Source organism: Haemaphysalis longicornis, unplaced genomic scaffold (assembly GCF_048455015.1).
Source record: "Haemaphysalis longicornis isolate Haplotype H1 unplaced genomic scaffold, Haemaphysalis longicornis Haplotype H1 scaffold_7, whole genome shotgun sequence".
NCBI lineage: Eukaryota > Metazoa > Arthropoda > Arachnida > Ixodida > Ixodidae > Haemaphysalis > Haemaphysalis longicornis.
The window spans coordinates 113,134,000-113,158,901 of NW_027526422.1; the positions used below are offsets into that span (position 1 = coordinate 113,134,000).

General features: G+C 46.6%; 1 protein-coding gene across 5 annotated transcripts in view; it reads right to left on the reverse strand.

Annotated features, from left to right (window-relative positions):
- The window catches only part of LOC144146823 (uncharacterized), a 105,190-nt gene that overhangs the window by 60,254 nt on the left and 20,034 nt on the right, over positions 1–24,902 (reverse strand). For 3 of the 5 annotated variants that reach the window (XM_077678753.1, XM_077678752.1, XM_077678751.1), the window contains 2 exons: positions 23,307–23,340; positions 21,502–21,545 (listed from right to left, as the gene is read on the reverse strand). In XM_077678753.1, coding sequence (XP_077534879.1) covers positions 21,502–21,545; positions 23,307–23,340 — 78 coding nt within the window. Of the gene's footprint in view, positions 1–9,415; positions 9,512–21,501; positions 21,546–23,306; positions 23,341–24,902 lie in introns of those variants that run through there. The other 2 variants (XM_077678754.1, XM_077678755.1) reach the window with 2 other exon arrangements.

The following is a 24,902-nucleotide window of genomic DNA, read 5'->3' on the forward strand; positions in this document are numbered from 1 at the left end:
TTTGAAGCATTGTTAATGAACAGGAACAATCCGACGTATTTCTTTCCGATCCCCATTCAAATCCAATTCCTAAGTGTGACTGTGCTAACGTTTTAAACCAAACCTTTGGCACTACGTTTTCGGAAGTCTAGGGCTCACCATATCTCGATTATAACTATTTCTTGGACTTTCCAATGAATGCGGTAAAGATTGACTACACAGGTATTGACACCATCATTGAACGCCTAAAACTATCCTCATCTTGTGGTCTTTATAATAATAACAATAAGGTTCTCCAGAACACTGCAACACATAGCTCTAACATATTATCCAAAATTTTTCAGCAATCTCTCTTGCACAGGACTTTATCAGAAGACTCGAAAGTTGGTAAGGTGGCTCAACTTCATAAGTCCGGAGACAAGCACTTACCATCTAATTATCGCCCAATATCATTAACTAGTGTTTGCTGTAAAATCATGGAACATGTCATATATTCTAAGCTAGTCAACTTTCTTGAGTCATCATCTTTCTTTTCCCCCTTAACACGGGTTTAAAAAATTATATTCAAGCGAAGCACAACTACCAAAGCTAACTGATGATGTTCATTCTGTTCTTGATCGTGGTTCTGAAGTAGACAGTGTGTACTTGGATTTTTGTAAGGCATTCGATAAAGTTCCGCGCAACTTGCTTCTTCTAAAATTAAGTAGACTTAACATTGACCCGAGTATGCTTACGTGGATTAAATCTTTCTTCGTAATACTTCGTAAACTTGTAGTTTCCATCACTGTTACAATCATTGCTGGTGTTTTGTATCTATGTGCTATTGCTATTGTTTCGTGTCTTCCTGTGTATAGAACTGTCTTTTTGTGTTAATTTGAACGAATTGAGAATTTTGAAACCATAATTCTTGTATAACGTTTCGAATTCAGCTTATTGTGAACTACATACGAAGAATGTACTCTTTCAATTGCTTTCGTTATGAGTGATTTTTTTTTCCTTTCTTGAACCCTGCCAAGTTAGGGTTTCCGGGCCACTGTCAAGCTGTCTTTTAGCAGCTTTTAGCCCGGATGACCCTCCAGTTTCTTCTGGAAAAATAAAGGTTATCTTATCTTATCTTAACCGATCGCTCACAATTTGAGTATGCCAATGGCTATAACTCTTCTTCAATTCCAGTAACTTGCGGAGTACCCCAAGGATCAGTCCATGGCCCCCTACTCTTCTTGATTTATATTATAGATTTGCCAAGCAACTTAACATCCACTGTAAAACTTTTTGCTGATGATTGTGCTGTTTACCGAGAGATTAAATAAAACTTTTTGCTGATGATTGTGCTGTTTACCGAGAGATTAAAAACGCTAATGACACCGTGTTACTCCAATCAGATGCGGACCGGGCAGTCATGGAGAACTTTCAGCGGCAAGTTGGAAAATTTGTGATGGGCAACAACCGAGTCTCCAGCCTTTCATCAATGGCGCAAGCTGCGTCAATTTCAAAAAGCAGAGTTGTTTAAGCCCTTAGTTGCACGGTCCATACCCAGAAAATGTACGAAGAAAATGCCCAGCGTGCGTGAGCGGGCGTCTCGATAAACGAGCCCCCGCCATCGTCAAGGCTTGCACGTGGGCTCACGCCACCGGAGATCTCGCAAAAGAAAAGGAAAAATTTCGAATGCACGCTTCAGTCCGTGTTTCAGAAAACAGCGCAGCCGACAAAACGACTGTCGTGTGGTCCTGGCGTCAGTGGCTCCCCGTTGCTAGGGGAAACCAGGTGCACTAAGAAAATTCGGGGCCCCCGCGGTGGAGGCGGCCGAAATATCTCCGAAACTGTGCCGTGCACGTGGGGAATTGGGCGACCGAAGACGAACCGGATGCCCAGCGGAGAGACGGCTCACGAGAAGCGCACCGCGCTGACAGGCGAGAACAGAATGGACCCAGAGAAACAACAAGAAACGGTACGGCATTTCTTCAACTGCTAGAGAGCACTCTACGAAGTCTTTGCGACCGCAGACGATGAAGTGGATGAAGACTGTTAGGGGCACTGTAAAAATAAAGAACTTCTTTCTTCACGTTTGGTTTGGTCTTCTGCTGATGAGCGTGATATTGTCACGAGCAAGAGACAAAGAAGTGGGCAATTACGCATGCTGCAATGTTTGCTCACCTTAGAAGAAGATAAACTAGGTCGTGTGACACAGCCTCGCTCGCGCCAGTGTGACTGCTGCCCATGCCGCCAACTGTAAGGACAACTGCAGGGACAATGCCGCCAACTTGTGCCCATGAGTCTTGTCGCCAGGCCTATTGACATCTGCGATGATGGAATGCACCATGCAGGCCCAAATCGAAAGACGGTGGGTCGTACAGGAGCAACTACCGCAATTATTAGGCAAGGTTGAAGACTTTCTTCTTATAGAACAACCACGTATACGTGAGTTGAGTGAGTATTGAAGACTTTTACGGAACAAAATGATTAATTGGCCCAGATCAACCCACAAGGTAATAAAAACACTGTTGGTACTGACAGCCATGAAGCACAGATGTTTGACGCGTTTGATCTTCAAGGCATGGTAATATCTGCAAACGTAAGAAAGGAGATTAAAATAACCGATACCAGAAGTAACCTGCCACCTTGCACTGAATCCAACAAAGCCCGAATTCCGTCAGACCTAGCACAGCACCGGAGGGATGCTGATAGCAACGCTGATAATACATTCACTGCTGTTGGAAAACATATTCTTGTAGCTGAACAACACAACTATCACTGTAGGCTTTGAACTGGCAATACATACATCCAATTGGAAACAGCTGTTATTGAGTTCCGTGTCAAAGGCCCCACATGTAATCCGACGAACACGGGCTGCTCAGAATCAGCAACACTGATCGAGGCTGTAGGGTGGCAGGCCCAACAAAAAACAATGCTGGCGACTAACACGTTGTGGATCGCACATCCACAGAACCACATACTGCATTCACGTATACAGGTAAGCGGACGCTTAAAGGGCCTCACAAAGAAATCTTGGACGGAGAATTCTACGAGAAATATGAAGATAAAGCAGGCAAAGGTACCAAGCACCCGGATCGTCGGCGGATAGTTAAGTTCTCTGGAGCAGACGACTGCATGAAACCTCTAAAAGGTCCACAAAATAACAGAAAAGGAACAACCAGGGCAAAGGGGAATAAACTTAAGACTTCTTTCCCTCGCAACATGATGTATTCATGATGCAAGTGGCCCCAGATAATGCAGAATACACAGAGAGGCGAGAAGTTTAGAGACGACTAAGAGGACAAAGCGATGGAGAAGGAAAAAAATTCAAACGAAGTCAGAAGGGAAGAGCAAACAAAGAAAACAAACGTTCCTGAAGAACAAAAGGAAATGTTGACAAGCAAAGCGTTTTACACACAATAGCAGTCATGAAATCCCCGGTGCGAGGATTCCCGTCTACCCAAAAGGTTCAGCGGCTGCGACACCAAGCAATAGTACCACGCTTCGGCGTCGTAAGCAGCACCGTTATCACCGGTGGAAGAAGAAACGGCGATGCAACCGACACTGCTTGCGTCTACGAACTTGAAATACTGTTGCTTGTCAACTGCATTGCTTTCGCTCTATTCACCATAACACGCAGGGAAACTTTCAGTTACTTTCGCGGCACGCTCGAGGCTGAAAAAGATGACTCCTATAGCATCCCTCTGGCCCATCATCATCATTATTATTCCTTAACGTTTTTCAGAATGGTTCTCGGCGGCTCGTGCCTTTCTCAACATTTTGGCTGCCATGCGGCCTTCCATTCCCAAGTCATATCCCGGCTAAAACGCCGCCCGTCTCTTCAGTTTTTTTTTTTTGAAGAAAAGCTGAGGCTTTCCGCCACATTTGTTTGCTAGATACAACAATGTTCCCACAAGAACAGCCGCAGTCGCGGTAATTTTGGAGGATCAAAGTGACTGATGGATTGATTATGACATTTAATGCACATACGCTACAGAGGCGATGAGGCGCGCCGCCGTAGAGAGCTCTGGATGAATTTTGACCACATAGGGATCTTTAACGTACACCGAAATCTCGAATACATGGGCGTTTTTGCTTTTCCCCTCCATCAAAAAGTGGCCGCTGTGGGCGGGAACCAAAACAGCGCTCTCAATCTCAGCAGCACAACGCCTGTGCCACTACGGCGGGTTTTTCTATGGCTTAAGCGCATATAAACGCTATGACGTTCGCCATGTATGTGCAAAGAAGACCTCCGGTCATACTCCGTATTTCTCGGGCTTCTCTACATTACTTTTTTCTACAGAGCCATGTGAGACTGCAAAAGGCGATATGCATTTGCGAAACAAACTTTTCGGCAGCAATGAACATAGGTTCAGTTGGAATTCCTGAGGATGCATAAATTTTTGACGTGTTATGGCTGTATGTACAAGGGCTGCGATTACTCTTGGAATTTCATTTAGTTTCCGCCAGTTTTGTTGAGTCTTGAATGATAAGTGTAACATGTGGATTGCGTATATAGCCATAATACGCAGGCTGTGAGCTGGTAAAACCAAAGATTTGAGCTTAACTCTTGTTATCAACTAACGGGTTAAATGCAGTAATAAATGGCTTCTAAAGTAAATATAAGCCCACAAAGCCGTCGCATAAAACTTTATTCGCGGTGTTTGAGACGCCACAAAGTGACAATATAGAGCGTTAAGCTGTAACCAGAGCCGGGAATATTGTTTTTGATACCCTGAGCAAGTTTTCTTATGTGACGAGTTGGAAAGGCGCTGGTGGGTGTCTTCTTCAGCTCTATAAAAAGTGATTGCACCCGGGAGCTCCCACGGTGGCATCCCATGGACATTATTTTACTCAAAAAACAGTGAGTATTTTGCTCTTTTGTTCGAACTTTCTGGCCGATTTGTTCTTAGGAAAATGTTGCTACTCTAAAACATTCTCTTGGTTGTCATGTTTTGAGGTCCGCCCAATTTTTGGCGTTCGTTCATATTTTCGTGTATCATATTTACGACAGTGAGCCTTCAGTGATGGTACAGTTGTTGTATAGCTTCTGGTGTGCTTTACTATACAGCTCTCAGGAATAGGCATTTTACTTGTTTCCGGTCATTTTGATTTTTTAGGGCCTGAAGTGAGGGGCGTAACGGACCACATCGTCGCTTGCGAAGATATCAGCTATGATAGGGACGTATCGGAAAGTGGCGATGAAGATGACATTCCCCTAGCCGTCCGAGACCAGTGGTGATGACCGTGCCGACAAACTATGGCGAAAGGAATGGCTCAAAAGCAGTCATACCGACATCCCATCGAACAGATGAAACAGTAGAACTTCTCTTCAATTGCTCATGTATGAAAAAGTTTTATGGGGTGATTGACCAGCGCAGTTATCAAATGCGCTGTCCAAGTACACCATTTGCTCTGGCTACATGTGTCTGAAAAACCATGCTATCTTCATCTGCGTGCTGAATGTGTGGAATGTCCAAGCGCTAGAGCCATCAGTTGAATGAGCGTCCACTCAAGCTGAGCATGTTCGTTTCGAGCCTATCACAAAGACTGATCTCCACAGGAAAAGCGCCAAGAGGACAGCTGATCAGTCGTCCTTCTCATTCTGGGAATATGACGCAGGTCTCGCCCAGACAGCCCAGAGATGACTTTGTGGTTGGGGTCAACAAATTTAGGTTAGGCAAAAAAATACATATGTAAATGCATTTAGCTTGTCTTTCTGGTTCACCTAGCTTTAATTGGTAAAGGGTACTAATTATTGGGCAATTGCAGTTTTAATAGTAAAGAAATTTCATTTTACGGCCTCGGTCTTTCCAGAGATAAACTACATAGTATTTTGAGGGCCTCGTCAATTACGATATGGTATTTCGCATTGGCCAATCAGCCCTTGTGGGTACGTGCCATAAACTTCGAGGCCATCATCATCATCGTCGTCGTCATCGTCACTGCGATTTGGCACCTTCCACTTGTCACGAGAAAGTGGGGAGGAGGAGAAATAAACTTTTACTGAGCCCAAAACGACATCGGTGGGGCACGCTGGCACCAGACGGGGTGGTTCCCTAGTTACGGGACCAATATGTTCCCAGCTGCTCCTGGCCCCGGTCTCTCAGTGCACGCTGAGTCGGCAGGGCGGGGCTGGTCAACAACGTCACCCATCGCTCAAGGGTTGGAGAATTGGGGGTGTTGTGGGGAAGGGAAGGAGGGGGGGGCCTTCAGTTCTGTACACTCTTCCAAGATGTGCGGACGGTTTCCGTCTCGAAAGGAGTGTATCGTGTTCCGCAGGGTACATGCGGTTCATCAGTACGGGATACACAAGCGATCCCGCCTGCGCTCGTCTGTTGTCGCCTAGTCAGTTTGGGGTGCGGTTCCGGCAGTCTGCACCTCTCCTTTCGGTACATCCAGGTAATGTCCCAAAAGCTGGTAACCGGGTGCGGTAGCTCATCCGGACCATGCTCGGCCCGGATCACAGAATCCGGCTCAGTCACACGGAGCACGGACGAGCCGTCCTACGTAAGATAGGTTGGCAGATCGAGCCAGTACCCATAAAGGCAGCCCTTCCTGAAGACTGGAAGAGGAGCATTCAGACCAAACCCCTTCCCCGGAACATGACGCTGGGCAAGGACGACGAGAGGCGCATCGCGCGGGCAAGAGCAATGGCCCGGAAGCTGCAAGAGAGCCACAGGGTCCTCTTCGCGGACGCCTCGCTCCGAAAACACAGCGACCGTGCAGCGGCGGTAGTTAGGTCCAGAGACCGGCTGATCGTTAGCGCGTCCCTGAAGACAACAGACCCCGCAGTTGCCGAGGAAGTGGCCGTGGGCCTGGCACTCGCACAAGCCGTGCATGGACACCGTGGTCACCGACTCAATGACAGCGTACGGAAGCTTCCGCAGGGGGGTAATCTCCTCCGCGGCCCGAGCCGTTCTATCCACGTGCAAGCCACCGGGAAGAGCCATAGAGCTCTTGTGGGTCCCGGCTCACTCGCGGGTAGCAGGCAACACCATTGACGACTACCATGCCCGGGAAATGTCACAAGAAAGTGACTTTGATGCAGGAGCTGTGTACCAAGCGCAAGCGCGGTAATCACAGTCCTGATTGCGAAATGGAATGTCACTCTCCACCTGAACACGCAACGCAAGTGCTTCTTGAATACCACCAGACATATTTCTCCAGCTGGCAAGGAGATAGCACAAGAGACCAGCGTGTCAGATATGATACGCTCATTAGGTTTTGACTTGGTTTATGTTTTATTGTGGTTTCTGCATGATGAATTCGCATTAGTACTAAGTAAAGGTACACAAGTTTCTGGGATGTTTTTCGCCTGGATGTATGTTTGAGCTTTCTGGGGATAAATCGCCAAGTAAAAGCCATTGCATGTAAATGCTATATAACTGTGTGATGAAGTGCTCTACTTGGTGGTGTACTCTTTTGGCTGCTTTTTGTTAATTAAGCGAGTTGCGGGTAGGGAATCAGCGCAGTCAAGTAGGACCGCTCGTTGTGCATATTTAAGTTATCCCTTACTGGTATAGTTCTACATTTGCCTTCGCCCAAATGGCTAGCTATAAGGGCGATATCAGGAAAAACGGTGTAAATACAATTCTATAAATACCCTGAAAAAATGACGACCTCGAAACCACCCCTCAATCAAGGCCTTGCAGCTGAAGGATGTAGCATAGAGCATACTTTTATATATGTATTGCTGCGCTGCTGAAGAACGATGATATTCCTTCTGTGCATCCTATAGAGTAAGTACTAAACTAATAGGCTGATTTTTATTGCTACGGTGTGTTTCTGACCGGAACAAAATATTTTAGGGGCGAAGCTCCTCTTGCTCGTGCCCTTTCCCGGCCGTACACGGCAGATTGATGATGATTGTGGCAGGATCCCCCAAGAGATTGGCCAACCAAAGATTGACCAAAAGGTCAAAACGTTCAACTCGTTGATTACTACCCAGCAAGGAGGAAAGGAAGAAGATGTTGTCGTTCGTCGCCTGCGAGCTCAAGACCTGTACCGGGGGTACGCGACACAAGACGCTCTGCAGAAGGCGACGGCCAAGGTGGCTAAAATGTAACACACCGAATTCGCCATCTTACCCATGGAGATTCTCATCGTCACAAACAAGCCCTACATAATAACCACAAACATCGATGTCGTCGACGGGCTTGCGACGGAGCGGCAAAAAGCTTGACGTGTCGAGTCTTTATATGATGTGTGGGCGAATGTTGCACGGTTTCACCGATAAGCATTTTAATTGCGCCCCTCTCATCATCATTCACTTCGCGGAAATGGCGGAATTTTTTATAAACATGATATCATGTATTCACTTTCCCGAACTCAAGAAACAGAACCTAAGTACGTTATCGAGCCATAACAGGAGGGTGCGAATTTTGACATCAGGGTACTGAATGTACAACTGATAGCCATGTGTGAAGAATATCGTGTACGTCATTCAGGTTTTTTATTCAGTCCCTAAACTGTCACTTTACCATATTTGGTATTGCAAGAAACGTGCGGCGATAATGATGGTATTTAGTGTGCGTGTACGCTGCATCTGAACTTTCAGCTAATGCAAACGAGTGTGATGTCGTTTCAGGTAATTTGACGAAGTGACTCTCTCCGCGTTTAACCACGCCAAGTCTCTTGTTTGGTGCCGCGATGCTGAACTGACGTCCATCTCTTCGGCAGACCATTCCGAAGTAAGTCGGGAAATCTCTTAGGCGACAACTACGGGGAGTTCAACTGGTCCAGCTGCACGATAGGCTTGTGAAACTCCCGGAGCAGCAACAGGGCGAGTGGATGCAGCCAAACCCTTTGATTTTATGCTCTCCACACCCTTTCCTTCGGGTTAACTTAGCTGGAGTAGAAGAAGCGCTAAAACTCCTAACGCTGCTTGTCGATGCAATATGTACTGCCGATCCCGCGACCACAGCAGCAACGTGCTGGACTGTCCGATGCAGCGACGTGGGTGGCACGAACACCAACATGTCTGACTTGTTAGAGAATCTGCCTTTGCTGGCTCGGCGGGCGGTGAAGACCGCGACACACCAGGCTGGCTTTATTGTGGCGCCCTCACTTGCAGACGGCGGCTTCGGTGTGGTGCTTGGCAAATAACAACTTGTGTTTACGACATCCCCTAAGAAAGGAATGTTTACGACCGCCTAATGGGAATTGGTTCTAACTTTTTATATGGACGTGATCCTTAAACTGCAATGGGTTAGCCGCTGCAGTTTGCACACTTGATCGTGCTGTTACAGTTTTAGGATAGACGGCCCTTTGGGCAGCGATTTCGAGCGCGTTGGTTTCTCGGCAGCAACATTTGAGGGCTCGTCAATAGCAGCGACACTTAAAAGGCCGTAGACGGTTTAAATTTGGCCTCTCATGGTGTAGGGGTCAGCGATATAGCGAAAAAAATCAAGCCAAGTGGATTTATGCAACATTGAACATCAATGTTATAAAAACACACCCATCAGCAGGATTTGCACATTTATTTTTTGTGACAAACGTCTATTCGATCAGTTTAAAAGAGTTCAAAATTCAACAAAGTACTCGTACTCCTCGTCTTCTGGAAAGTAAAAGAAACCAAACAGTAGGATAGTTTCACGACGTTCATACAATAACAGTATAATCTAAAACTACTAACGATTGTTGTTTGATCCGTGTTCACTTTTTCCACCTTAAAGTGGAACGCGATATGGTGTGCAACGAAACGCATTGGCCCAAGTGGCATATATGTTAATAAAAACACTAAATCAGATCAATCCTATTTTCTCTTTCGGCGTCTAGTTTTGAAAAATTTATCTTCTTTGCATCTGAAATGGCACATATCGTGTAGGCCAGTTCGCAACGATTTGTTATTTCCCATCACCTTACGAATACACATGGAGAGAATGACGGAATACCAGCGAATGCAATTGCCTCTGCGTAACTAACAAGGGCTTCGTCCTAATCAGTCATGTCTTATGAAGTAGCTTAATTTGAAATGCGCGCTACCCTATTTTAAGAAAGTAACCAGATTTTAATATTCCTTATGATATTATAGAGTTAATTCCTCTGAAATTAGAAATCGTTCCTGACAACCGAGGGTTATCAGTTTGGAGGTTTTAACTCCAAGTTTCTTTATATTCATAGCTTCTGGCACAAAAGCGTTCTCCTCTATTACAATTTTTGATATCAGGACACTATTACAAAATTTCCGTATATGCTATTTTAGGTGACTGAAGTTGACCGATGAAGTACACAAAGGCTATATCATTATGATTATCTGTGTTTGCGTAACGAAACAGACGTTTAACGTGACGTGGTTTGTCGGTGTACGGTTTAGAAAAAAGGCCCACGCTCAAATTGGGACACTGTTTACAATTCTTACCTAGCTTACAGCCTTCGGGTATTTTTGAAACGTAATAACACATTCCCATATTACCATGTTGTAGCCAAGCATCTTAAAGGCCTTTTTTTGCAAGATCATTTCCATAACCTTGGCAATGCCCTACTCAAACAAATATTCGTATACATGGCGGAAAAGTGTCAGTATAAAATTTCGTTCAACGAAAGCTCAAGAAATTCAAACTTTTGCGAGTTTAACGCGCCGACTTCACACCTGGGCTATTAGGTGCTTACTAGAAGACTCCCGAATAATTTCGAGGGCTTCGTGGGGATCTTTCCCGTGCGCTCAACTCTCCACCCACGGGGCGTGTTCACTGTTTCATTCTACCTGCAAAGCTTAAAGCGCGACTGGAATCGATTCCAAGCCCTTGGGCTCAAAGACATAACGTCTTGGCTACAGATACACCTGGATGAGTTCAATAAGAGCTTGAGAGCCAAGTATTTGTTTTAACACGAATATAAACTATGCTTCGCTAACTTTCATTTTGATTTGGTTTTTCTTCCGTTTTGCGCTCTAATTCCACTCAACACTTCGGCGTAGTTGCCATCAAATAGTATAAATGGGAAAATCGGGCAAATGGACTCCCAGAAATGTGTTTCTCAGGTTTATGTTTCCAAGGCTACAAAAAAAAATCGCTGAATTCACACAAACGCCCAACTCCTATCCTGTTTTTTCCCATACTGAAACGCCCCGCCGTATTTAATAATTTTTTTAACCCCCCCTGTTAAGAGTCGGTGTTTGATGTAATCACCGCCAATTGATTGAAGGAAAGTTCGAGGAATACGCAAACCCAATACCTTAAAAATCTACAAGTGAACAAAATTACGACACTGTATGTTTCGTGCGTCCGTTTTGCTCATTCTACTAGCGTTGCTTCGAAGGCCGAGCAGGGGAAAACATATAAACCCGAAGAAAACGGTGGTTGCAAAAGAGATTTTCAAGCAGAATACAAACTAAAATCGGCTGAATACACAAAAATACCCTAAGTGTTTGCACCAGTGATTACCGTAGCTCATCATGTACAACGCGGACCACCCTTTCAACTCTTTCGTAAAAAAGGTATTCCTTACTCACGTTTACGCAAATATCTTATAGATTTTTCGGGTATACATGAAGGGCTATCAATAGCTGTTGCACGGCTGCTTGTTTGCATTCATGTCAATGTGATAATACAGCACTGTATACACTGCAAATTTAGTTCACTGAATTGTTCATACTATTTATAATGTAAGTTGGACACTACGACCTTATTAAAATAAACTTCCTACCCAAGAACCGACGTGTCACGTTTCAGACTAATCAGAGCGAAACAGACTCTACACGTAGGATATAGTCAGGAAATGTTCTATTTATTCTTCGGCAGTGGGATCAAGCATTCTTACAAGCGTTTTGCGCAAGTATATGTATGTGAGCGCTTGTGTTCGTTCGTGCGTGTCCGCGTTGGAATGAAAACAGAAGGCTCACTCAATGAACATACTACGTAAACCAAAATGTGTAGACGGCGAAAAATGGCATCTAAGTCATCCACCTACTTTTCTCGTTTAATGGGAATTTAGCAGTGTCAAAAAAAAACACATAAATGTTCGCGACAAGGAAAAAGAATCTTAACCCACAACTTTCCCATAGCGCCTACATTTTTTACCTACCGAGGGGACAGAAGTTCCCACGATATGCGTGGGCGTTTTTTAGTATGTGTTTCGTGCGTTCAGGGGTGCTAACAATCCTCTCTCCGACAAATCTGGCTGAATGGGGACTTCTTTTATTCTAGGTCTAGAGATTACGACGGAGTAGTGTTACATGGAGTAGCAAAGTAGCGTCGTGGCAGTGTTTTGGTACGGTGCTGATGCACGCGCCCTTCATGCTTCTCAAGGACTGAGGGTCGGTCTACCCCCTGCTGTTTTCAAACGCGGCGCCACAGGAAAGACGGAGGCCACGCTTGGGGAGGTTCTAGTTGTGTCCGTCCTCTGGGCCGAGAAGGAAGCAGAGCCAGCAATTCCGAGTGCTTATTTGCAGCGCCGTGGTGGTACCCATGGTTTGAATTTCTCGCGGAATTCGGCCACGGGTCGCCATCGCTTGTTTACCACGCAAAGCTTAAGACGGTGGGAGGCCAAACAAAAAATTCTAACAGAACTCTCGATATTTATCTTGTTAGTCGCCAAATTCTTAATTTTAATACATGAGAACAGTGAGTTAATTCCTGTTGGCATCTTAGCCGGCCCAATATTTTTCGAAGCAAATCGCTATTTTTTGCCCACTTTTTTGCCAATTCACAATTTCGACGGCGCCACCAGTTACCATGGGGGGGCGGGAAGATTTTGCGTGATGGCGTCAGTTGCCGGGTTAATAGGAAAATTATCCAGTGTTACAGGTAACCTCCAAAAGCACTACTTTTATCTTCCTTGGCGTTATGATTTCTTCGTCGTGAGCGTTTCCGGGTAGTGGCGGGAGGGGTTGAACGACGCTGGACAGAGTAGGCGCCGACGCCATCATCGATGACTTGGCCGCCTGATTCGTGGCTAGGCCATTCCAGCGGCGTTAGGATGAGCGGGGCATCTCCGCCTCGAAACTCACAGTGGCCGCAAACCGATAGTTTTTGCAATTACGGCCAAACATTTTATATTGTCGTGCTCCTGGGAGCTTCAGGCAAGTGATAAAAACGTTCTTCGGGGTCTCTAAATGAGAATTCAGCAGATATTAGTCTTTGTTCGGAAAGCCGATGTAGCTGTCATGTGCCTGGCGTGTCTTCATCGGTTTATACTTTTTTTCCGTAAAGAGTCGCTGAGGCTCTCACTGCGACCACTCAGCAGACAACTGTGACGGCGCCACTTTCTTACGCCGAACTTGCAACTGCACCACGCTACCCAGGTTCCTCCATGCCATACCCTTTTCCACGCCAATTGTTTATGATGGAGTCGTAGCCAGACCTCGTTACACAGGAAGCCCCTTTGGTGTGCTCTGCCTTGAAACCAGCACGTCCTCTCATTCTAGTCTCAACCTCCGCCAACCCTAACCCCTGGCGCACTGCGAATAATCGCCAATATGTTTTGCTTGCGGCAACCCGGGTCACATTGCTCGTTCCTGCCGTCATCGTTCCCGCCACCCGGTTATTGCCTGCCATGGTCCAACCTATGACACCAATGCCTATGTGACGCGCCAACCCTACGAACACATGTCTCCCGGGCAACCACGCAGTTCTTTTAAATGCAGAGCATTTCTTTAACTCACGATGACACCCAGCGTTGGCGTTCCTCGGCGTCCGCAACAGCCGTTCCAGGTGCGCCCTCTCCCCCACTCCTCCTCGCCTGCTCTCCGCTGCTCCTCTCTCACGTGTTCTCTGCGTGCTCGGATCGCGTTCAGCAACAGGTGGGGCGCGCATGCGTCGTAGATTGGCGCGGGAGCAACAACAGTTGTGGCGTGATCGTGACGTAGTCGTGACGTGGTCGTGGCGCGGTCGTGCCGTGATGGGGCGGTTCTCGGTGTTCGCTCTCGCTGTCAATTTCTTTCTAACCAGATAAAATCGGGTATGTGCGCCCCCCGAAAATGCTCTGCATTTGACCGTGCCCCTGGCGAGGGGGATGTTTTTCTGAAATCCTACATGCCAGCACACCGTAGTCAACCAACACACCCAGTTTCTCTCATTACGCCGTTCATATTATGCACGTTATTGAGCATATTCAACAATTTTTTATCGAATACAAGCACATTCTCTCAGCCAATTAAGCGTTTCTGTATGGTCTACTTTATGGCGGCGACGTTTGGGGTGGAATGGCCCTTATCAGAAAAATTGAAGCCAAGCGAGGAATGGCCATCGTGCTCACCCATAGCGCTTCGTCTACCCCCTGTTCTTCTCACCCCTAGGACAGGGTCTCATGAATATATCCGATGTACTAATCATCGCTTGCCTGGCGTCGAGGCGAGATGACAAGTACAATTGATAATGGTGGCAATATACACAGAAGGACGGTGAGATACACGAGGAGAAACCGCTAACTTTAAACTATTAGTGTAATTGTGGGAGCACTTGAAATTTCCAAAGCTAGAGACAGATGCATCAGTGAAGCACTGATTACTTTGTCGCCAAACGAGATTGCGTATTTGGAAGCCCGTGGATCGAGAAGGGGAGGATAACAACGTGTAGACGTGTATCAAATTGGCTTTAATTTGATTTTCTTTGTCTCGCTTGACTTGCTTATTTTTATGTACCACGATTGCATAAATAAGTGTTTTTTTCATCAAGTAGTAGTTTAATATTACCTCTTTGGCCTTGCGCATCATTACAGTCCTTCGTCGTGCATTTCTCTGTACATCCCCTTAAGAATGCTCGACCAAACAGCCCAACAACGAATATTTCTTCTTATGAACACAGTCGCCACTGGTCGCATTCGCCACTTCGGTGCTCCTTGTCTCCGGTGCACCGCCAGAGAAAAAACTCGTGAGTGCAGTTCTGGAGGCAAGAACTGCGGCATCATCAAACTGCCGAAGTTCTCCTGTTCCTCCTACGAATGCGATAGAAGTGAATGTTGAAGGAGTCGTCATTTCTGACCCTGTAGATACCGGAGCTGACGTGTCTATCATGCATGCCTCGCTGCCGCAAAATTCGAAACGTAACAGCTCTGGTACCTGGCCTCAGTGTGCCTACTGCCAACGCTCAACACGTGGCTCCTTTGGCAGCGTGCACGGCCAAAATGGTAATTCAAGACGTTCTTTACTTTGTCGAATTTTCAGTGTTGCCGTCAAGTTCACATGATGTTGTAATGGTGAACTCACACGTTGAGCGTTGTAACAGGTGAAAAGAGTAAGTTTATTTTAAAAGGCGAAATTGTGCCCGACAGCAAGCCAGACAGTCAGCATGGACTTCTTCCTCCTCTTTTCCCTCGGCCTCCGGGCGGCCCTAAACCGCCTCCTTCTTCTTTCAGTGCCTAATCAAAACCTCCACTATTAGGATTCCACTGAGAGTGGAATCATCTTTACAGCTATGGCATTGCCCCCCCTCCAAGTTCGAATCGACCCGACGCCATTGCGATTCGACAACAGCAAAATTAAAGGAGTAGCAGTCATGTCGGCGGGTTACAGTGGTAGGGTATAGTCGGGCATGTAGCGCAGCCTCATACTTGGGTGTCGCAACGGTCAGCTGTAGTACGGCTTAATGCGAACGACATTCAAAACTTCCGGGGAAGTCCTCCGGCAGGGAGAACGTGATGTGGTGTCCGCAGGTAAAACCTGGTAGTTTACGTCTTACAGACGGCGAATAACAAGTATATGGTCCGAAGTATCTGCGAAGCAGCTTTTCTCGGTGTCCAGTCCCACACAAGGCCACCGGATGGAAACTCTATTTGACGGCGTCCCTTATTTTATCTTTCAGAGGAGTCTAATTGTTGTCGTCGAATGCGTAGACGTGCGTGCTAGCGTGCTTCTTCTGCCGGTTTGTAAATGCTTCCACATCCGTTCTGGTTGTGTCGTCATGTGCGACCGGCCACATTGCATCTTTGTTACTCCTTACCTGTATTTGTTACCCCATACCCCTTACCCGTATAAATGCCGCTTCTGACTGCTTCTAAGGTGCCGGGTTTTTCACTTCCTTAGACCTGCGATCTGTCTTCTTGCAAGTTGCTATGGCGGACGCCAATCACTCCAAAACGGTTTTTATTACAACTGACGGTCTATTCGAGTTGAACGTTATGCCGTTCAGCCTCTGCAGCGCTGCAGCTACATTTTAGCGCATGATGGACAGCGTTTTGCGCTGGTTGAAGTGGAAAATATTTCTATGTTATTTAAACGATGTTGTGCTCCCTATAGACTTCGACACGCACCGCCAACGTATGCAAAAAGCCTTGAAGTGCCTCACTTCCGCTGGGCTTCAGCTTAATCTAAATAAATGCCCCTTCGCTGCGCGCACGGTTACCATCTTTGGTCATGCGTTTTCCAGAGAAGGCATTCCAACGGCATCATGGAGTTTCCCAAGCCGAGAACTATGGAGCGCCTGAGGAGTTTCCTTCGGCTCTGCTCTTATTTCTGCCGTTTCGTTCGTGACTTTGCCTCTATTATTTCCCCCTTCACGCGCCTTCTCGGGAATGGCACTGACATCACTGATTGGTCGCCAGCCTGCGACAATGCATCTACCCGCCTGCACGAACTGCTTACACCGAACCTATACTTCGACACTTCGACCTCTCAACACCGACGCCAGCGGCATCGGCCTGGGCCCTGTGCTCGAGCAGCGTTAACTGGGAACGGATGACTATGTTGTTGCGTATGCCAGCCGCACTCTTACGAATCCAGAATGCAAATATTCGGTAACAGAAAAAAAAGTGCTTTGCCATCTTATATGGGCCATCAATAAATTCCGCCCCTACCTTTACAGCCGCCTTTCGACATGGTTCCGAACCATCTGCCCTTTGTTGGTTGACGTCGTTGGAAGACCCTTCTGGCCGGCTTAGCCGCTGGGCTCTTCGCCTCTTCGAATTTGACAATAACATCGTCTACCGCTCCGACCGCAAGCATCACGACGTCAATGTTCAAACGTGTTCTTCTCTAACCGTTGATTTTGCTTCGCTGGATAAGTCGGATGGCAACCTGTACGCTCCCTCTATCAAATAAAAGGCCAAGGAGCCACCCAAGGACCCCTGGATAGCTTCAATCCTGGCATATCTCTCAAACCCAGCTACTCCTTCCGTGGACAAGAAGGTGTGACAACTCTCTCGTTTTGCCTCACGGCGCACACGTTTTCCGAACGCCTTGGCCCGTTTGAACAAAATAAGGTTACCCGACGTGGGGCACAGACGAAGGATACCCCACGCCTTGTTCTGGGCCTCTCGCGCCCGCCTACAGTCCTCATTCCACCATGGCCTCCTCTGGTTGCACAGGGCAACAGAGGCGTGGGGAATGGACTTTTCGGCGGCGTCGAGGATGTGCGACGTGAGGAGTTGGGTAGCTTCTTCAACGTGTAGGTGTCCTATGGATGTGTGGTGTAGTTTCGATGACTCTGTAAATGTGTTCCAGTTAGCTCATGCTTCAATAAACCTATTATGGGAATATAAACTGCTTGGGCCTTTACCTATATATGTTAGTGAAGTGGGGAAGTACTCACTGCCATATGGGTCCGTGCCCACACCCCACTCAAGACATGGAAAGAGAATTGCCGAACCAATAGCCAAGTCAAGGTATGTATTTTGTCCTATGTTATGGTATGTAGGCTGTTTCTTGTTGAAAAGGCATGCTCCAGAGGATGTTAAAAACTTCTCTATCAGGTGACCTCGGGCATCCATGAGAGAAGAGCCCCAAAGAGAATTGCGGGAATTGAAGTCGCCTGTTAGGATGTATGGCTCAGGCAGCTGGTCGACCAGCGCCTCAAAGTCATAGCTCAGAAGTGCAAGATCCGGATGAATGTATATGGAGCATACCGTTATCAACTTCTTAAATATTTTCGTGCGGACGGCTACAGCCTCAAGGACGGTGTTCAAGGTGACAGGGTGGCATGCTAAGGATTTGCGGTAGAATATGGCCACACCACCAGAAGAGTGTGTGCAGCCAACCCTGTCATTTCTGTATACCAGGTAACTATTCAAGACATTTGTGTGCTTGGAATTCAGATGTGTTTCCTGGACACACATTAAACTTGGCTTCTTGGCATGCAGAATCTCATGCACGTCATCAAGATTATTCAGAAGGCCTCTGCAGTTCCATTCAACTATGTATTCTCTACCCATTATGATGTGTTAGAGCTACTGGAGTGTGACTATTTACGTAATCTCTTTCGGGGCTTGCACTCTTGGGAGGGGCTTTTTTACCTTCTCTGGAGGTTTAGATGGAGGGATCCGCTCCTTCCGCTGCAAAGCCAACAGGAAAGGTCGCACATCCACCTCATCATCAGATTTAAAAAGGGGTACCGGGCGTACCGGACCCTCCCAACTTGGCACCCTTTGCGGTGCCCTTCGTTTTGGCCGCAACCGCCGAGGGCGTCCGGAAAGCCCCGGGTGGCACAGGCGGTGCGGCGGAGGTGGGAATTGCTGCGGTTTCTTCCGTCTCCATCTTCTCCGGGCCCTCGCGTGTGCTTCGGGCCGGTGGAGGGGAGGAAACGGTGGGTGCAGTAGAATGCCCACCAGACGTGGATGCCACCACAGCCGCTGCTGGCTCAGCGAGCGGTGCGGAGGCGGGTTGGGCTGCAAGAGGCAACCCGGTGGGGGCGGGACCAAGTCCGACTCTCGGTACTGGGTCCCCGCCGAAACAAGACGCCGCTCCGCCCCCCCGGCGAGCTGCGTCGGCGTACCTCCACAGGGGGAAAGAGGCGAACCTCTTTCGCGCCTCTGGGAAGGTGATGTTTTCAGTGACTTTGATGTTAATTATTTTCTTTATTAATTGAAACTCTTCACATTTTCTGGAGTAGGCCGCATGTGGACCCTGGCAGTTTACGCAAAGAAATTGTTGAACGTTACAGTTGTCGCACGGGTGGTCATGCTGGGCGCATTTTGCGCAGGTAAGTCGGCCGCGACAGGCGTTTGTGCCGTGCCCGAACCGTTGGCACTTGAAACAGCGCCGCGGGTTCGCGATGTACGGCCGGACGGAACATCGGATGTAACCTGCGTTGATGAATTCTGGAAGGGTGGACTTTTCAAAGGTTAGATTGAGGTGCTTTGTCGGTATTTGTTTATCGTCTCTGCGGATGGTTATGCGCCTAACCGCTGTTACGCCCTGACTACGGAGGCCCTCCAGCAGGTCAGCTTCAGATTCATTTAATAGGTCATTCTCGGAAATCACGCCCTGGGAGCTGCTTAGGCTGCGGTGGGGCGTGACTCAGATTGGCAGATTGGCGATGCTGGTTTGAGCAAGAAGTTTATTGGCCTGGTCCTGGCTACTGACCTCGACAAGAATTGTACCGGTTCGATGTTTTTTGCCCTTATACGGCCCTCCAACAATACCGTCAAGAAACTTTGAAGTGAGAAATACCGACTGTGAAGCAAGAGGTTTTGACATTCCATCACGATGAAGCGAGGATAGTTGTTCGGATTCGGAGGACTCAAGTCAGGAAGTGGTGGAAAAGAAACTTCGGTGCGGCCCCTTTTCGGGGGCTGATCACGTTTGCGTTGGGGTTTTGAAAATACCATACAGCATAGTATAGAAGCAGGGGACGGGGGTACTTCCTTCGCTTGGGCTAGCGTGATACCGAGAGAGGTCCCGGAGCTCCTTGCCTGGTAAACAGACAGGGAGCCCATCCGCCGGAGCTTGACCTGGGCTCCGACAGCCATCGTTTGAGGTTTCTACCCTTCACCTTAAAACAGATCGCCACGGTTGGATCCAGCTTATGTATGGGGACTCGTGGTCCGCGGTGTCGCCAACACCGTCACCAGGATTGCTCAAGGTTCCCCGTGCGGGGTTTCGAGATGAACTAAAAACACCGCTCGAGCAAATATAAGACACGCTCAACTGCGACATGCGACCACATAACCTGTTTTGTGGGGCCTATTCTGCGACTTTTTTCACTCAGCATAGTGAACTTGAAGTGCTTCAATGATAACGAAGATATGCTTACAGTTTTACGTACAGTTATTCTTGAATATATATTTATTCACGCCAGCAATATTAATAAATCCAAGTATGTGCGATCGTTGTAAAACTATCGTTGTAAAACCAATCTACTACGCCACGTAGTAGATTGGTTCTTGTCCTGAATAGGGCTATAACCTGCCTCATTTGTAACTAAACTAAATGCTTGTCAGTCTAATACGATTGCATTTTAGGAGCGCGTATTTTCGTTTCTCAGCACCTACGGAAAGTTTCACCTCAATATTAAGGTCTGAACTTTTAAGACATTATCTTCAGGAAAGATCATAAAATTTTACCAAAGAGAATGCTCATAAAGATAGATTCCATTTCCCTAAATCATGTTACTTTGAAACGTTAAACATCCTTTTGCTGCACATTTCTCAGACCATTGCTTTACACATATTCTTAGGACGCCATTAAAAATGCACATACAGTTAAACCTGGATATAATGAAGTTGATAAAAATTCGTAATTTTTTGTTACATGCACGTTTTCGTTACGTGCAGGTTTCGATCTAAGGCTCAAGTGAACGAAGAAGAAACGAAACCAAAATGCGGGACATTAGTGATGGTGAAATCACCCTTCAAAGATTTATTTCCCAATGAAAAAGTACGCAAGTTGCGGCTGTTCTTTTCGCTAAGGCTTAGGCGCTACGAAGCACTCGAAAGAAGCAAGGCCACTTACCCCCGTATGCACAAACGTAAGTCAAGTATCCTTTTTGACACTGTTCAATGCCTTAACCCGTGTCAAGGACCAGACGTATGCTGAAAGGGCGCCTTTTCGCCAATTCAACCCTCTTTTCCGCAATCAAAATTGTTGAGAGGGTGTTTTCTGGGACACTCTACCAGGCTGCAACGTCTTTGTCCTCGCCGGCGGGGACGCCATCTAAAATAGCGAGCTTGTCTTGAAAAGCAGAAGTTTTCGTTTTGTGGCAGCAGAACTCCTCACTGACGAACCGGCACTGCAGACAGCACTGAAGACGCGCCACTACACGCCGACAGTGTGGAGTTAGCACTTAAGTCACACCTAAGTCACACCGGAAAAGCACGGTAGTTCACGTTGCCGGAGAACTTCGCTAAATTCGAGCAATTTTCCAACGAACTCTTCAGAAAAAGTTCAAAAAACAATGGTTCATCAGTGTAGCCAATTTGTAACATCAAGGTTAACATCGCGGCGCCTTCGTCGCAAATACATGGGTTTCAATAGGGTTGACAATGGGGAATTGAAAAACTTCATTAACCCCAGGAATTCGTTACACGTAGATTCGTTACATCTAGGTTTAACTGCAATGGATTTGGAGCTGATGTTGAATTTTCCGTGCACTTCGCACTCACCAAGGCCACTAAATAGATGTAAAGGGTCTGAAAAAACGTACTTCGATCATTGTTCGGGGGGCTGTTTGTTTTTACCGAGGCCAAAAACACGAAAGACCGTGTATCCTAATAGCGGTAGGCGATACCGATGTCCAGACAGGCTACTTTTTTGCTGCCGTCCTCCACCAGGGTGCGCCTCATTGCTATGATTTCGCATCGGCCCATAAAACTTTAGGTTTTTTTTTGAACACCACTCCAAAAAGTTAACGAAAATGGAAGTCACCAGCACCCACGAAAATAATGTCATCTACTCACCTGGACTGTCGAGCTGTTCGGCAGCGTCCTTGGCATTATTAGCCCTGCAAAAGAAAGAATGGTTTGATAAAACTCAAAAGGTCAGCCCTGGTAATGGTAAGGACAGCTATTTCGTATCTGGATAAACAAAGTGGGAAGAAAAAGGGAAAAAAGGCCGGAGAGCAAGAGCATTGAAGTGTGATATACATGGATGTAGGGGTGGTAATAAACACGATCATATCCAAACCTAAACAATGCTGCACAAAACATTGTAAGGGAGTATTTAAGACGGTGGGGATATGTGCAACTATTAAAATGCACGTGTTCAGAGCTTTACCACGATATCGTGCCGCCCTTACTCTGCGAGAAACGTAGAGTTACTTTCGCTAGCACCACCTCGTCATGAATGCGCCATGGTCCAAGAGCCATCACGCCGCTTATGTGGCTGATTGTTAGCGCTATCTCTGCTAAATATGTTCCCAAATATGCTTTTAAAGCACTTGAGAATTTTTCACTTCAGAAACCGAACATGCGTTAGATAAACTGTTGCTCAAACAATTGTTCACCGCAAGCTTGTTCGAAATGTTATAATAACAATAATACGATTACAAAAGCTCGCACTTAACTTCAAACGACCACACAACTAGTAGCCGCACTATAATATTAGGGCCTGTTATCCCACTTGGCTACTATATCATCGCTAAATATGTCCGCACAGTACAGCCCTGGTGACCGGCATTTTGACAGATTTGACTTCTTTCACGGCACCTGACGAAAAATCCGAGAAAATCTTTCTCCGGTATCAGACGTAGCCATTCCAAAACCCAGTGGCTGGTGTTCTTGTTTGGAAGATATTGCGCAAAATATTTCTGGACGATACTTTCTGCGGCCGAAGTGTTTGGAGATAGCCAAAGCAACAAAATGCGTCAAATCTTGAAGTATTCTTTTAGGGCGAAAAACAACATTTTTCATACCTGTAACAAATAACCCAACCTAATTGATTGTTCGTCGGACAGCGGCGCAACATAAATACAATTTAAACTCCTTGTTTGAGACTGTGGCTATCACACAGCTGCTTACTAAACTTGAGTAGCCCTGTTTCGGTAGCAATAAGTAGCATAAACACGGATTCATTCCTCAAGTTAGCAGGAATTTAGCTCCATTTTGCATTAGATTCGGGGAGCGTTACCCCTAGAATACATTACATTCGACAGGCTGAAGTCGCAATCATGCGCCTCACTCTCTCGGAAGGCCTTGAGCTACCGTAGAAATCCCAATGCAAAAATTGGCATTCCTTAGTATTTCTTGTAATGCTACAAAGCGAGAGCTTCAACGGATAACTCATACATTAGCTTATTGATTCATTTCATGCCCGCATGAGGGCAGAAAATGGAAAGTAGTGCACGGACGCAAACTGTCTCGCGGGTGGAGTAAATGGCCATTTATTATTCAGGTCATTTTGTTGCTAATTTATGGGTGTCTACCCGACTGGTATAGAAAGCGAAAAATACTGGCAGTGATATTAAAAGAAGTAGAAATACACATTTATTGCGTAACATTTATTTCGTGAAGAGAACCGAAAAGGTTGCTATAACGAAGTCTGCTTTAACGTTCAGTTGTGGCAGGCAGGGCCATGCTGTTTGCACCCCTGTCAGTTTTCTTTGTTGCACTGCAACTTCACCCTTTATCATTTTCTTTTTCTTGTCTCTCAGTCACACGGCTTCGTTTCAAGGATTTTGACGTTGATTACAGCTTAAAGAGTTTAATATTGCCTCAACCGATAAACTATATCGCAAGGAATTCAACAGGAAAAGTCTCAAACTTACGGCATATCTTCTCTTCCAATAATTGGGAACCAATCTGTTACAACGGGAACAAATGACGTTCAAAAGAAAAACATTTTATAGGCTTGCGTGTCCGACTACCACGGTTCAAATTAGAAATTTACTTTATTCAGATGACAACACAACTTGAAAAAGCACCATGAAAAAACATCCACAAATCTTGCTAGAAGCTATGTCACTAGCACAGAAGCTACGCAATCTGACGCTTTCTGAAAGACAGGGAGCACTTCCAATGAAATAGTGGAAAAACAGGACAAGCCATTCGCTTCAGATGAGGACTGATGGTTTAATGACCTCAGGGTGCTTATTTGGGGTTTATTTTTTCTCTGCAAGCATGACGCTTAAGCTCAGCTGATAAAGAAAAGGACAGCAGTTTTACTCGCGGAAATAAATGGCTTCCAACTCATCGCTCTGATTTAACGGCGGTACTTCCTTCCGGTTTCAATACAATATCTCTGATACTATCACCTGACAGTTTTGATGCCCCCGTAACACGCCGTAAACAGATTGACGAAACGAATATTTTCAAATCCTCCACCTCCTTGAGAGATGTTTTTATTCTGAAAAAAATTCAGGGAGTTAGTAACGTCTGACCAACCTCTAAATACATGAAAGTCTCTTAATTATACTTACACGGGCAGACCTAACCGTGGTTACGCAAGCCATATTTAGACCAAACCGTAGTTTGCGGCGTTACACGACAGATGAAACTCCGGTTATTTCGCTAACTATGATTAATGCAAACCGAGTACGGCCACCTCCCTTCGGTCACGCTAACCGCAGTCGCCGCAGACGCAGTGTTCAAAATCGCGCAAGGCAGATTGGGCGCAAGTGATGGCGCATCAGCGGAGGCGAAAAAAAAATCACCTGGCGGGTTTAAGAAACGAAGGCATTCAGAGTGCCGAATTACGGGCGCCCCAAGTATTGGCCGAAGAGGAGCTTCCGTTTCTTGCGTCGCTCTCGCTGTCAGCGCGACTGCGATTGACCCCGACTAAGCGAAAGCTATAGCTCGTTCCCCGATCATCTACGACAATATGTGAGCTAAATTTCTAAATTCCGCGTATTATTCGCCAGAACTGGATAAACAAGAAATCATGAAGCGTATTCAGCACTCAGAAACGATTCGCGCGAACGCCCGCCGCGCCTGCAAACACTTCGGCGCGCCTGCCCACGCAGCCTACGAAGCGGCTCGAACCGGCCCAGACCATGGAAGCAACAGGTTCTCGCTGCTCTTCGAAATCAATCTGATAGGGGAAAAAGAGTTGCACATGCAAAAACGTGCATGTTAGTGTGGTTAAAAATTGCGCTAAGGATTGCAATTCACAGTTGTAGAGATGGCGGAGGTAAAATATCCATCGCGATGTTAAGCGTAAATTTCACAACACCCAGCCAACCTTTGAAATGCCAGCCGGTCGGTAGCTCTGGGGAAGCCCCTCTTGGGGGAGCTGTTGGGGAAAACTCACTCCGCGCGAGTGCGTTGCATTTGGGTCTGAAGCAAATATTTAATGATCTTTGCTTTTATCTACGCTGCTTCTTTAAAGCAAAACTTTGTATTTCGCCCAGCGGTTTCGCGAAGGA